The following is a 15517-nucleotide window of genomic DNA, read 5'->3' as shown; positions in this document are numbered from 1 at the left end:
TCAGTCCAGAACTCTGCAGACTCTTAGTCTTGAGTACAAACCTCAGTTACCTGGCAGGTCAGCATTATCTTAACAGTCTGGGGTACTACTGAAATTAACTTAAGACAGTATTTTATGCTCTGGCTGGCAGCAGGGTAGCCCACTAAAACTTCCAACTTAGGAGATACTCATTTGACTTCAGGGAAGGAAGAATAATGGAGACTATAATACTTTAACTGCTTTATTTTCTTTTACTTTCCCCCCTCCTTTGCATTTAGGATTTACAGTGATTTCTCAAAGAGCATTCATACCTGTTGAGCTCTGTGAGAGACATACAGGATTGTTTCAGTCATACATACAAAATTACTTATGCTTACAAATTTTTGGCAATCATAGTAACCCGTTTTTTCCTATTGCCATTGCCCCCACTATTGAAAAAGACAGTGTACAATAATTTACATTTGAAGTATTTCAAAGTGCTTGATAGTGATTTTCTAGGAATAATATTTACAAGTGGCATATACACATATGTACAGCTGTTATAGCACAAGTTGTGGCTGGAATATGGCTTTCTATGGAAAGTGCTTTGTATTTGGCCAGTGGTGTTACTGACTGACCAATTCAAGGGTACTGATAAAACAGTAGCCACTAAAAGCTGAATTGTTGTGGACAGGTATTTACAGTTGGTTGTTAAGCTGTATCAAACAGCTATTTACATAAGTGTTCCATACATAGAGAAAGTATCTTCATTCTTCCAAGAATGGAGGAAGTCTTTCAGCCACAAACCTGTTTATCATCCCCATAAGTGTAAAACAAGTAAACTAAAAGTGATTGCTGATCCAGTGCTCAAACCATATCGTCATCTGTGCTTACAACAGATATCTGTAAAAAGATAATGACAAGTTAGCTACAGTTTTACCAATGAAGAATACAAAACAACGCTAGGATCTAGTTCTGCAGGTTAGTGATCATATTCAGTTCTGGTTTACTCCATCCCAGTTATAGGGCAGCAATTGCCTACTACAATTTTAATCCTGATTAAAGTGATGTGTTCTTAGCTGATTGAGCCTAGTAGTTTGGCTCTAGCCAGTAGCGGAGACCTCTCCCAAATTCTAGTCAGATGTAACCTGGCAAGTCTTTGCTGTGTCTACTCTGAGGACTAGCCTGGAGCTCAGGCACATCAACAAGCTTGCTTACCGCAGGGTAGGTGTGTCCTACTGAACCACTGTGTCTTCCAATATCAATAGTGAGGTCCTCTTCTGTAGTTTTCAGATAGACAGGATTATCAAAATTCATGCTTTTCATGTTCTTGTGCTGCCAGTTACGCCACATGAAGTAGCCAGCCACCACAGCCATCACCAGCAATACTTTAAGGAGAGAAACAGAAATACAGAGCAGTGTCAAGTCAAACACCTGAACAAGAGTGGCTTATCCCATCACAAGAGTCCCCAGTAGTCAGCACATGCTGTACTCACAAATGGGAAGAACAGCCCAAGCTCCTGATGTTCCTCTGGCTGCAGCTACTTCAGACACTGTACCACTGATGTTGAACCCTGTGTGAAGATTTGTAGAGTAGTGAGGTTGCTTACTGACAGATTTTGTCAGTTGGCTTACTAAGACACTAAGCCCAAAAGTTGGGCTAACATTAACATGTCTACAAGAAACTGCTAAGAGGTTTCGTCTTATCTTAGCAGAAAGCTTTTATTACTTGCCTACTTTGAGCACTCCTGGGATTTCACAGAACCCATAGGTTCCATAATGCTATGAGCTAACTCTGTTTATCACTCTTCAGCTGTTGTAGTTCTACTATATACATGAACTGTCCTGTATTCTCTACTTGCATGCAAATGAGAAACTTTCAAGTAAGCTAGTGGGTCAGTTTGCATTTCACCTCTCTAATGTTTAGCAGTCTGAGTTATTGGGACCAGTACCTCCAGGAACTAGTCCAACAGTTGGAGATTTTTCTGTTCTGCTGGTATCTTTAGCCTCAGTGTAAGCCACAGTTGTTCCAGTACCTGAAACTAATTATAGATCAAGAACCCAGTTAATCCTGAAGTTCTGCAATGGCTTAGTTATGACAGCCATGGCAGTGAATGTTTAGCAGATGGCAGAATGGTCATGCAGCTTGTTAGCTTTATCAGAAACACTGACAATAGTTATTTCACGATGTACATGTTCTGCTGAAGGTGTTGATCAAAAAATCCCAAGAACCAGGGTAGACAGTTATTTCAGGTATAAGCTCTACATATGTAAAATCATTAAAACCAAAAGCCACCCCAACCCCTCACTTCAGGTTCTCTGTGTAAGAATTAGTTCCACAGACTTGCTAATCAAGTACTTTATCTATAACAACACTTTAGAGAAGCTACTATCCTCAGACACCAGAGGATCACATCCTCATATTCACTGCTCTGACTGTGGCAGTCAGAGTCAACATGCAATACAGTGAGTGACACCTTGCAGCTCCTAGTTCCACTAGACTGGACAAACAAGCCTGCCAGATAGCCAGTGCTCAGGACAGTAGGAGCAGTATGTTTCTTTCAACATGGAAAGTGATGTACACATCCTTCCCTGGTCAGCAAGATTAGCCTACCAGCTTTTCAACATGGTTATTTATACATTGTGGAGCAGTGTTAGTTTATACCCCTTATTTTATAAGAAAGGGGCTAGGCATGTTTTATGTGCATGCTTGCTGTCTGCAGAAGCCATTGGGTGATGGTGATGATGCAGAAGCCAAGCATGGACTTTGAACAGCACCTGCAGATTTGAAGAGCCAGCTTAAGGCATGCCAAAAGATCTCCAAGATGAATTACATCAGATTAACTCATGCAAAGCTGTCAGTTTGTACTGTCACGTTTGTTTCTTACAGATTCAGTACCCCTCCTTCTTCCCCACCAACCACCCTAGAAAAAAAAGTTTGTTACTATACCTGCACATCTCAGACCATCTTCCTGCAAGAAGTATCCAGCAGGACATGCACAGGTATACTTTGGAGAGTGTTCGTTTATCTGAGGAGCAGGCAGGCACAGGTAGCTACAGCCTCCATTTGCCATGTTCTCTTCACACCAATTTTTACCTGTTGGCACAAGTCAATTTTAAGCAATTGACAGGAGTGAGCCTTCATGCTCCAGAGGTACAACTTTTTTTTTTTTTGCTCAGGAATCACTCTAAAATTGTTTGCCTCTGCAGGTTATGTTTGTGCCAGCTCTGCCCAAACAAAAATGAATTGCAACTAAGCCTTCTCTCAAACTGTGAGAGGTAGAAGCTCAAGTAGAGGTGCCTAGGTTGGAAGCAGACAGCAATACAGGGAAAGGATACCATTTACCAGCACCCAGGCAGAGCAGCCTTTATAAAAAAAATATAGAGTGACAGAACAAACTCATAGCTACCTGAAGGCTGAACAAGTTCGTGGTAAATGATGATGTCCTGTGCGTCATTGAGGTTGTTTACTAGGGTAACCAATTCAGATCCAGTAAATTTGTTGGCACCGTAGACTGCTTCATTCTCTCCATCAATCCAGTACACACGGTCCTAGAAGACAGTCATTATATCCCATTCACTGTGTTACTATTACCACCGTAACTGCTAGCCACACACTAGCAAGAAGAGGAGCTCTGACAAGTACTACAGCAAGTCATTCTTACCTCAAATATTGTTAGAGCAAGAGGATGAGGAAGGAACATATGAGACTTTAGTACAAGTCTACGATCCTGGCCATTCAGGTCTATACTTGACAACATATGTAGTTTAGAATCAAGCCAGTACAGTCTGCTTTTTACAAGATCTAGGAGGAAAAAAAAAAGACACATTCACTGTCTACACAGACAGGATATCCAAAGTCCCCTGCAAAGGCTGAAACAACTGCAAGTACAAGAATAGTTGCTGTTTTGCCAGTTTCTTAATGTATAGGTATACACATTAGACTGCTGTAGTGCTGTTTAAGTGACCTGTACCTTGACTAGAATACAGAACAGTACAAGGAAGGCTACTGTTTCAGCATCTGAAGGGTGCTGTGCCTGTTGCAGTGTCTCCAGGCATGTAGGAGCTTCCCAATCTCAAAAGCTGAAAATAGTTCCCTGAAGGATGACCTTGGCTTTTGTAGCAAACAGACTTCTAAAGCTCCAGAATACCTCTGGCACAGTGACAAGTTCAACATACCTAGAGCAATTCCATTAGGCCATTGGATTTCTGTTGTCACAAGCTGCTGTCTGTCAAATCCATTCATTCCTGCTTTTTCAATTTTTGCTGGCTCACCCCAGTCTGACCAGTACATAAAGCTGTGAAGCAGAATTTATGTTGTATAATACACTGCAGTATGTAGTATTACTCTTAATTATGACCATTTGCTAACAAGTAGTTAGACAAAGACTGCCTAAGTCAGTTATTAGAACAGAGTACCAGTAGGTCTGTTCTCTAAAGAACCAGAACAAAGACTTACCCAGAAAGAGGATCTACAGCAATAGAAGCTGGCTCTCTCAGCTCAGAGAGAAACAAAACTTTTCTTTTTCTGCCATCTAGACTAGCCACTGAAATGGTCTTTGCAGATGAGTCCGTCCAGTAGATGTTCTTATAAACCCAGTCAACAGCAATTCCTGCAGGGCTGTGTATGTTGTCCAGGATTCTGATGTGTGTTCCAACTTTATCACGGGTATCAATGGAAGCACTGGAAGACAAAAGTTACTTGCTTTCACCCCTTCCTCCAGACACTATTTGACACACCTCAAATACTGCATATAGCTCTTGGGCAGGCTATTTACAGAGATGTACTTGTAACTTTCCATAAAGTACCTTTGGTTCAGTTGTAGCAGCAGTTACAAAGTGCAATAAGCACACACAGTAGTTACATGCACTTGTCCTAAAGACTTGAGTGCAGATGATACATCAGGAATCTAATTCTCTACAAGAGCATCCTGAGCAAAATGCAGGATGATTAGGGAAGCATTCTAATTCTAGATTTAGGGGCTGAGTCCACTTACCTGAAGATCGCTTTTTGGCTAAAGTCAGCCCAATAAAGCTTTTGCTCAGCAATATCAGCATCTAGAGCTACAGTGTTTCTTAGCTGCTCTACTAGCTGAATGTACTCTTTCCTCTCAAGACCGATCTTCCTGATATCCCGGCGGTTGGTGAAAATTAGACATGGCTCTTTTCCTGTGAAAGAGTTAAAAGATTTATCTATATCTCTAGACATATAGCTTCAGACTGTTCTTTTACAAAAAGATTTAAATGTCACCATATTTAGTATTTTCCATTCCACACTTGCTAATAGATGTGGACAGATATCTTAACTGTACCCTACCTCATCCTTTTCTCCCTCCACAACTTCATGGGGAGGGTCTTCCTGCCCAGGGAGCAGATGGAAACAGTTTGTCAGGTAGGTATGGTAGCCTTAAATGCTGTGTCAGACCATGAGATGTTAAGGGTGTCCAGGTCTGTACAATTTATATTGGGATCAGCAGAACTATTGACATAACCACAGTGGCATAAAATACACGTCACCTGGTACCTCATCTTAAAATGGCTTTCAGGCTTAGGGATACAGAAATCTTATACTTACCCACAGCTTTGCACACTCCTGTAGCAAGATCCATCTGATAGCCACGGCTACATTCACATTTATAGCCACCTTTCAGGTTGATACAGATTTGACTACAGATACCAGGGTTTTGGCATTCATCAATATCTGTGAAGACAATAATTTCATTTGTTCTCATCCCCAGTAACATTGGTAGGTTCCATATTACCCACAAGATACTTGCCTCCGCAGGTTCTCTTGTCTACAAGCTCAAACCCAGCTGGACAGTCACATTCATAGCCAATAATGAAATCTCTGCAGATGTGGGAGCATCCACCGTTGTTCACCAAACATTCATTTATGTCTAGAAGAGAAGTGGCCAATTCTTAGATGGCATACATATGTAGTCTTGAAGTCTCAGTCATGGAGTGCTTTAGCAGATATCCTGAGAAAATGGATGGGTATCTGCCACATCTGCTAAACCACACAGGTGCTTCAAGTCATTTGCAAGACTATCTACTCAAGACAGTATTTGCTCAGCTATCAACATTTTGCTTGCATTACAAGTGGTCTAGAAGCCTCAGTCTTGGTCTGCTGCTACCATTTCAGAGTTTAGTGGCCTCAGGTACCTTCTGGTTATGGAAGAGTCATCCCTTGAATCAGTATGGCTAGGATAGAGATAGCCTATTAACTGGGTTGCTCGCTACTAAGGAAATGCAGATGGGCATTCCAGTCCAACATCTGACAGCTCAGAAGGTGTAGCCAGACATGTCTAGTGGTCAGCACTGTGTAATGAGCTTGTCCACTTACTGCATTCCTTCAGGGGCTCATCACTCCAGTCCTTGCAGTCTCTTTGCTGGTTACACACTTTATTGATATCTATGCATTCTCCACTTCTGCACTTGAATTTGCCAGGTCCAGAGCACTGAATAACTGATAATGAAGACAATGAGGAAAACTACTGGCTTCAGAAATTCCATGAAGTCTTTATTCTTGTTTAGGTCCAACTTACCATTGTTACAGTTTGCTTCATCAGTGCCATCCAGACAGTCTCTCACACCATTGCACTGCCTACTCCCATGGACACAGTTCCCATCTTCACATCTGAACTGGTCTGGCCTGCAGGTCCGAGAAGCTAAGGACATAACCATTACAGAGTTAGACTCCCAAACCCCGCTGGAGAACAAAGGCCAAGGAACACCTCCTAAAGAAGAGCAACCAAACTAACTTACGGCAGTTAATTTCATCACTTCCATCCTTGCAATCAGGATCTCCGTCACATCGCCACTTCTTGTGGATACATTCACCTGAGCCGCACTGCACCTCACTCGCAGAACACTTCACTGGAGGTGCAGGCTGGCGGCCACACTGCTCCAAAGATTCATCCGAGTGGTCAGAGCAGTCAGCATCATCATCACAGACCCAGCTGATAGGGATGCAGGTAGAACTCTTGCACTGGAACTCATGAACACCACAGGTAGGAGGTGCACACTCCAGCTCATCACTACCATCACTGCAGTCATCTTGACCATTGCAGACAAAGCTTTTGGAAATACATTGCCCACTACTGCATGTGAACTCTGCTGCACTACAAGTCACATTGCCTGGAGTAACAGGAGTGAAAAATATTAGCAGATTATCACAAAAGACAACTTTTGAATGAAGGTGTTTTGCTTTGCAGGCTCTTTGCTCCATCAGCAGTGATCTGACAGTAGGTCAACATCATGTTGATTGCTCTAGAAGAACCCAACTGACCACCTGCAGGACGCTTTTGATACATACAGATTACCTTCCTTGTTTTAAGTGCCTGAGTGAGAGGGAGTGCCTCAGTGAAAATAATCTTCTGAAGCAGACAGGCTGTTCTGCTTCAGAGTGCTAGCCTTTGGGAAAACAGGCTCAGACCCTGTGAACCAGAGACAGAAGGTAAGAGAATTGCTAACTCTGGAGTACAGTCTAAGGTTTAGGTAGCCAGATGGTCAGCATGCACTGTAGTTTGAAATTGAAGTGTTTTGTGCTGGTCCCCAGGACAGCAGTGGCCCATTTACCTGGGCCACTGGGGATAAACAGAACAAGATCTTGCACCAGTTAATCCTGTGGCATTAAGCACATCCACACAACTTATGCCAGTACAAATTATGCTGGTTTATTAGCAGTGTAGCTAGCAGCTCAGTATGCCTAGGCTGATAGTTTTATCAGCTTCATTAGAAATGAAGTCTGTGAATCTGTCAGATTAAAGCACTTGCTTGCTGAGTAAGGCAGCTACCCCACAGATGCAGAGCACACATCCAGAGATCTGAATCTCATTAGTCCATCCAGGCACAAGGTAGCTCTGGTAGAAGCCAACCCTGTGGCTTTGCTTACAATAATTTTGTCTCGGGACACCTCAGGCAAGTCATATGTATCAAGTTCATTAGAATAAGCCAGAAACATTGCACTCTAATGCTGACTGCTGCAGTTTCACTTGTGCACTGGCCTGAAGTTGCCCCTCAACACTTGAAACCTAGCTTCCCTAGTCTGCATTTCCAGACAAGTGTGCAAAATACTGTAGGTCAGGGCTATGAAGCGCATCAGCTTCCCCCTTGGCCACAAGTCCCTGCTACACCTAAGAATGCTTACACTAACAATCCTAGCCAAAACCAGGACAAGGAGACAGATTATTAGTATAGGAGACGAATTATTAGTATAAGCAGCAACTAGAGTTACCTGTTGAGAAATACTGTGGAGAACAAGTTCTGATGGTTTGCTTGACATATAACTATGCCTATGGCTATTGCCAAAACTAGCCAGAGAGCAAGACAGACATTGAATAGTTTATACTACTGTACATCTTGACGTAACAGGGTTATGGAGTGTTAGAACTAGTCTGTTTTGTTAAACAGGCTGCAATACAAATACAGGTTTACAGAAATATTGGTATGAGAAATTTATCTTCCCAGGTATACTGTCCAGCTAGCTCCTTTCCAGACAACTCAATTTCAAATAGAGTTATGCAGCCACCATTTTGTCCCTTACCACAATTCTCTTCATCTTCTCCACTGTCACAGTCTTTTTCACCATCACATTTCCAGGACACTGGGATACACTGGGTTGACTGAGGACCACAGCTGATTTCATTTACCCGGCATGTTCTCATATCTATTGGAAAGAGTTCAAGTTCAATTTAAGAGTTCTGAAATTTAAGAGCTACTGATCTTGGGTTTTAGCAGTTGTCCTGAAAGTTGAGTCTGAAAGGCTTCAGCTCTGGACACAGCTGCAGTTAGATGCCAGTATCCATCTAAATTAATGGCTCTATCATGGAAGTAGTTACACTAGTTAGTAGTATTTGGTAAATCTGTTAGGAACTGGAAGCATCTTCTAAGAGTATCTTTGTAGTGGTAGCTTTGTGATTGCACACCAATTACACTGTAGAAGCTTGAGCTATAATACATAATAGCAGGTAGGAATAATACTAAAGTGCAGTTGAACTTGGGGCTGAAATACAGTGACTGCTCCTCAGTGTAGATCCCACTAATACAGAGAAATGAAGCTTTGCAGATCCCATAGATCTATATCCCTTTAACTACTACAGTTAGTACTCGCTAACTGCAAGACCTCATAGTCAGGGATCAGTCTTTTTGCTTCCCTCCTCCCAGCACAAAGTCATTCACTCAGTTTCTACACTAGCTTTGGTTATCTTGCAGTGTAGTTGTCTTGGAGGACAGTGATCACTCTGAACAAGACACAGCCTGCAGTGTTGTGCTTAGTGACAGTAAAGGTAAGAAATCTTACACTCGCCAACTGTTACCAAGTAGAAGTGCAGATTCCCCACACAATTCTGTAACCTTTTAATACATATGTCTTGACAAGACTCTGATGTGGCCAAAGCCAAGCTAGCAGTTACAAAGGTACACGTCCAAGACAGGTGAAATCTTTTTAGGATGAGAGCCAGGCTGCAAGAAGGCAAGAAGTCAAGATACTACAACCTGCAGGCTTGCCTGCACTGACATGCAAAGCTCACTTACGACACAGCTCAGCACTCTCGTCAGACCCATCTTCACAGTCCGGATCCCCATCACACTGCCATCTGTTTGGCACACACTGACCACTGTTGCACACAAAGTCAGATTCAGCACACGTCTTCTTCACTGCAAGAGACAGGACAGACACTGGTTTAAATACCAGAGGTTAGCTGTTCTGTTGCAGCTACAGATTTGCTGCCTTGCCCTAGTGAAGTGATACAACATCCTTAGTTTTTGGATGTCTGGTGTCTTCTTCCACAAGTCTAACACTTCCTAGAGAGCTACCCAGCACAGAAACATTTATCTTCCTGTAATCAGGCACTGAATGACTGCTAGTGCAAAGGGAGACTACGCAGCTAGAAGAGCTGCTACTTCAATCACATCTGAGTTAAAGGACTATTAATAATAATAGTTATACTCATATTTTGAACTTCATGCTTATTACCACAGCATTGGATTTGCAGTGTCATTACATAAGTGTAGTATATGTAACCCAACAACAAGAGTTTAGGTCTGCTTAAGCAGACTGACAGTTCAGCTACACCAGTGCTGGATATGGATTCTGCTTTGCATTGTCTCTAAGTATTTAGAGTCATCCATCTTGGCCTCCATGTCTGCATAAAACACAAGTTGGCAGACAGAGCTAGAATTAGTGTTTATAGGAGATGCAACAGAATCACTTTCACACATAAAAGAGGACATTTAACCATGGAATAGCTAACAGCTGCATAATAATAGCAATCAGTTTCTACTATGTTTTCATGCAACAAACAAGAAGAGGCTTGCGTTCAGCTCTAGGCAATTACCACACCAGCAAACAATTTTTTTCATTAGTTTTTCTCTTATTTACCAGATCCAGGAAACTTTCAGAAACCTAAGAAAAACTCAACTGTATCAGCTTGATACAGGATATCTAGGTAGTCCCCTAGAATTTCTAGGGAATTTGTCCTCTATTGTGTATTCCAAATGCAAAAAGTGATGGACAGTGTAAGCATCTCTCCAGCTATCTACTTTCCACCATTAACCCCCTTCTGCCAACTAGGGAGTATAGCTACAGAGGGATTACTTCTTTTGGCTGAATACTCACCACAAGCACTCTCATCACTGCCATCTGAGCAGTCTTCATCACCATCACATTTCCATAGTAAAGGAATACAGCGTCCATTACTACACGGGAACTGGGATTCTTCACATTTTGCTCTAGCACCTTCAATGAAAAAAAGAATCTGAGTCTCAGTCCTGTTCAGCAGTATTTTCCTTCACTTTCACCCACTGCTGATCAAGGACATATCCAGCTTAATGGACAGCATATCATCAGCACAAAACTATATCTGAGCTCTGAATCTTTTGGTTGTAGTTACCTTATTCAACCATGACAGCAGAACCAGAAGCTTTCCATCACAGTACAAGTGCCAAGATTAAGCAGTATGACAGTATACTCGTCAGACAGTAGTAAACCAGCCTCAGTGTTCCTATTACTGCGCTTTTCTTTTTAAGGTAGGGTCTAGTTTGCAAGGGAAAAGGATGCTTGTACACAGGTTCCTGCTGTCAACAACCTGACATTGCATTCTAAAAAATCCTTAGACTTTTGGCAAACAGTTTAAACTTGACTAATGTTGACCTGAATTCAGTATTCCCCTGCTCATACATTACAATCCTAAGATGTCTCTAAAGATAGCTGTTCTATTTATTTTTTTAATATACACCATTTTGTCATGATATAAGTTACTTCAGCAGTAGTAGTCCTGAAGCTTGGAAAGTTATAACAATGGACAAAGTTAGTTGCTACCATCTGGTTGTCCCCACAAATGAGGGCAGAGATATTCCTTAGTATACCCAAAAGGAAGTGTGATGACATATCTAGATCTTGCTCATTAAAGGTAGGTCAAGTGTAATATACTAAGAGAGCAAGATAAATTATCACTTCCTTCTGGAATCAAGTCTGTTATCTCCAGACTGGTAAGTCTTAGCTCTTAGTACACTCAAGTTAGGTATTACATTGTGCATGATGCTTAAAGTGCCTTTTTCCAGAATACCTTCAGTTCTGAAACTGTATGGCCCTGTCCCTCAAGGGAATGTTATTTATCTTGAAGTCCTGCTATAACCGCTGCTAAAAGCAGCAGCCTGCTTCTTCAGCAGCTACGGCAGAGCTGTTCTATATAATGCTTACAGGCATGTGTATGATTTTATGAATTAGTTTTGGCTGCACATGCCCATGGCATGATGCAGAACTCCTGCTACTTCTTGATTTATTGCATCATTTAATGGAGGTACTTTGTGTTGGCATTCCAAGGGTCTGGAAGGGCATCTAATTTTAGAGAAACATTACTTGTTATTTTATATCTTCTGTGTATGACATGCAAAATGCAACAGTTTCCAAGAGGAAGATATTCAGCCTTCTGAAACTGATGCATTTCACATTACCCCATACCTGAGAGCTAGTAATGTAATGGCAAACCCTGGACAGACTATAAGCAAGGAAAACAAGGACAGTTTTACCTGCTGAGTGTCTTATGTAAATTCGCACTTGAAATAAAGTATTTGAAACAGCAGGTTATTGAGCTGTGCTGATGTTTCAGCAGTCTTACTGGTCAAGTAAAACACTAACTCACTTGTCAGAGTCAAGCAGTAACAACTCGTTTCCTGTGAATTGTTTAAAAGTTGCCAAAGCAATTGAACATCAGCACATATGCTCTCTACTTCCATGCCTCCTCTACTTTTCAGAGGGAGTGTTATATCAGCAAGCACTTCCCAATAGAATGGCTTTGCAAAGCTACCACTACTTGGTCAGGAGTGGTCAAAAAAGCAGCTTGCCTAGCAGTGCCAGAAGGCAGGCCTCAGGCAGAATACATGGTACAGAAGCCACAAGTACCAGCTTGCTCTTAGCCTAGCATCACCCTGTTATCTAGTAACTTCTAGCAGAAATAGACTTCTGCTTGCAAAGCTTGATCACACATTATTGCAATTATTACTGTACAACTAACTAAAACATTAAATGACTGCTGCTAGTTTTGAGATATTCTCATCCAGGCTTTCAGAGTGGGAACAGACAACCTTTCCCAAAATAGCATGCTAGAGATATTAGACTAAGCCTGCCACTCAGGAGATCTCAAAATAACTCCCACAGTCTACAGTTACTCTATTTCAAGCTAGAATAACTCAGAAAAGGCTTGCAAAGATTACACATTACATTCTGACTTACAAATGCATTTGGTCAAAGTGATGTTACAACAGGGAAGCTACAAACCAGGCTAAACGAAACAGGAACTTGGAATTACAATTATAACTTCACAATTGTGAGCCATTCCAAGAAGGTGTCATCTCTTCTGCAGTTGATACCAAATGAAGTGTCAAAGCAACTACTTCTATTAGCCCATGAACAAGTAAAGAACTGACAGCACCTAACACCCACCCAGGCACATGAAGGTAAAGGTCATCATCTGTTGATGCTCCTGAAGACGGCTGTCAAACTCTAAAGGTTACATGGAGTGAGCTCCAGTTAAGGTGAAGGCTAGCTCCAGTCCGTAACTAACTATGGTCCCTCCTTACAGTAAGCACAGTTCTGCAATACCAGGTAAATGCTACCCATCTGATCCACTGCTTTTTGATACTGCCAGTTGCAGTCACTAGACATTTAATTTTTAGATCAGTATCAGTTCACTACTAATTCAAAAGCTTCTCTGCATGTGCTAGTCAAGCACCTTCACACCTTCTCTTCTTAGACGTAAGTCTTGGGCAAAAGATGTTGAGGACCTGTAGCTGCACAGCCTCTGATTGCTAACAAGAATTACTCCACTGTTCCCCAGGTTATCCACTCACTAGAAATTGGCTTATAAGCAATGATGTGTGCAGGGTGAAGAAGCAGTTACAATCACTACGTAAGTTAACCTGACAATTGCTTTACCTTCTTAACTCTGCAGTCACTGTTTGTCTCAGGCCCTTAAGCAAGTCATCAGATTACTTGTCTAGGCAGCCTCAGACATGTGACACTTGTGTGCTGTCATCTGACACCAAGTCCCAGAAAAGCTTGCAGTAGTGATTGGGAAACCCTCATACAGGAACTAATGAAGTAGACTGCCTCTAGACCCTGGCAATTACAACTATTAGTATAAGAGCTGGTGGGCCACTGTCTCACATTGAAGGATGAACTGGACCAACTTGGAAGACTAAAGCTGCCCCCATTTTATATTCGAGTACGATTTCTAACTACAGTGAACCAGCAGCTTCAGCATCAGCCAGTTTCAGCCTTCATTTTACAGCTGTTTAAACAAGGGGGTCCATATCTGTTGTAGACTAGGCAAGGAGCAGTCTACATGATTAGAAACTGAAGGGTGATTTCTCCTTTTCCTTCTTCAGTGAGGACCCGATGCAATCTTCTCCTTGCTGGATTCTACCCTGCAAGCCCAGTGTAGGAACACAGCGCACTGTCGGGACTACAGGGTAGAATTGAGCATACTTAATTCTATATTCAATACTACAGGGTAGAATTAAGCCAATACAACCAAGATAAAGCACTTAAGTATACTTTTGGGTGCTAGTCAGGAGATTAACAGCACACTGTTAATCCCAAACCCTCAACTCAAACAAGATACAACACAGGCACTAATTGCCCACCTCCCAGCTAGACCGGGAGTCTGGACCTCAGTTTCTGGAGGGAAAAAAGGAGCCGGCCAGTTGATTACTACCAAGAGGGAAATATTTTTAGTTGACCATGCATTTTGTTTAACGCACAAGTTACACCGCCTTCGGGACAATTGCGACTATGCTGGAGACGACCACGACTAAGGGCTACTAGGTTTGCAAGAAGGGCTTCGGCGCTGGCAAGACTCAACCTTGCCACCAGGTGGAGATCCTAAGGGATCGTACGGTGGTTGCAACTGGCCCTGAACTAAAGCCATGCCAATGCTGCTGGATGCCACAAAGCCAAAGTTGCTTGCAGAGTACTTTGACAACACCTCCAACACCGCCGGCTTTCCGGGGGGTCCTCTCCCTCCCCAGTCACCCTGACAGCTCCGGGCCGGCGTACCCTCCCTCACCCAGAGGCATCGCGCTGGAATCCCCCCCCCCCCACCCGCGGCAGCAAGCCCCCGGGGGGCTCCCCCGGGAGAGTTGCTCGGGGCGGGGCGGGCAGGGCCGGCCGCGGGATCGGGCCCACCCGCGCCATCCCCGCGCGGCCCCGGGGGAGCGGCGGCACCCCCCCCCCCGGCGGATGGGGGCGGCGGGGCAGACCCCAGCAGCTCCCCCCTCATCTCTATCGCCCCCTTCCCCCCGAATCCCCTCGAGCACAGCCCATGAGCAGAACAAAAAATAATAATAAAGAAGCGGGTGCAGGGGAAAGGGGCATCGCGGGGGCTGGGAGCAGCCCGGAGGTGCGCGCCCCAGCCCTCCCTCCCCCCCCCAAAAAAAAAAAAAAAAAAAAAAAAAAAAAAAACCAAAAACAAACAAACCCCAGGCCCCTCACTCACCGTCGGCAGCAGAGCACAGGCAGGCGAGGGCGAGCAGCAGGCAGAGCGCCCCGCAGCGCGGCAGCGCCCGCCGCCGCCCCGCACCGTCAGCGGAGCCACCGGGGCCGCCGCCGCCGCCGCCTCCTCCGGCACGGCCGCCACCGGGCGCCGCGGCGCTCCGCTCCTCGCGCTGCCGGCCCGACCACATCGCCGCGCCGCGCCGGGGGGACAGGACGGGGGGAGAGGGCGGGAGGAGAGGCGGGGAGGGAGGCTGGGGGGTGGGTGGGCAGGCAGCAGCCGCCGCCGCGGTCGGAGAGGCGAGGAGGAGCGGAGGGAGCCCAAGACACGCACGGGGGGGAGGGTGTCCCCGCGGCGCTCTTATAGCAGCCGCCCGGCCGCCCTGCGCGGCCGCTGGTGACTCACGGCGCCGCGCCGGGCCCCGGTTGGCTCGCCAGCGCCGCCCGCCCCCGGCTTCCTCCTCCGCGGCACCTGCAGACACCGGCCCGGCACGGCTCGGCTCGGCACGGCGAGTGGCCCCAAGGTGAGTGGTCACCACCCCTCCCCTCCCCCGGGCTTCCCCGCTG

At 44.4% G+C, this 15517-nt stretch overlaps 1 protein-coding gene across 2 annotated transcripts; it reads right to left on the bottom strand.

The window, feature by feature from the left end:
• Positions 1–215: 215 nt before the first annotated feature.
• Positions 216–15141, bottom strand: VLDLR (very low density lipoprotein receptor; the record flags this gene model as incomplete). Of its 2 annotated transcripts, XM_082782839.1 has the most annotated exons (19): positions 216–861; positions 1177–1346; positions 1455–1532; positions 1911–2000; positions 2909–3055; positions 3369–3510; positions 3624–3763; positions 4138–4256; positions 4418–4642; positions 4956–5127; positions 5534–5659; positions 5736–5855; positions 6302–6424; positions 6504–6626; positions 6724–7095; positions 8504–8626; positions 9493–9615; positions 10577–10696; positions 14955–15141. In XM_082782839.1, 19 exons carry the CDS (start codon positions 15139–15141, stop codon positions 826–828), a joined length of 2736 nt encoding a protein of 911 aa, XP_082638965.1. In that variant the 3' UTR covers positions 216–825. The 2 variants fall into 2 exon arrangements, with proteins under 2 accessions (XP_082638965.1, XP_082638966.1); XM_082782840.1 differs by lacking the exon at positions 1911–2000.
• Positions 15142–15517: the final 376 nt, after the last annotated feature.

This window comes from Aythya marila (assembly GCF_965140915.1).
Source record: "Aythya marila genome assembly, chromosome: Z".
In the NCBI taxonomy this organism is placed as follows: domain Eukaryota; kingdom Metazoa; phylum Chordata; class Aves; order Anseriformes; family Anatidae; genus Aythya; species Aythya marila.
This window is presented reverse-complemented; position numbering and strand designations above follow the sequence as displayed.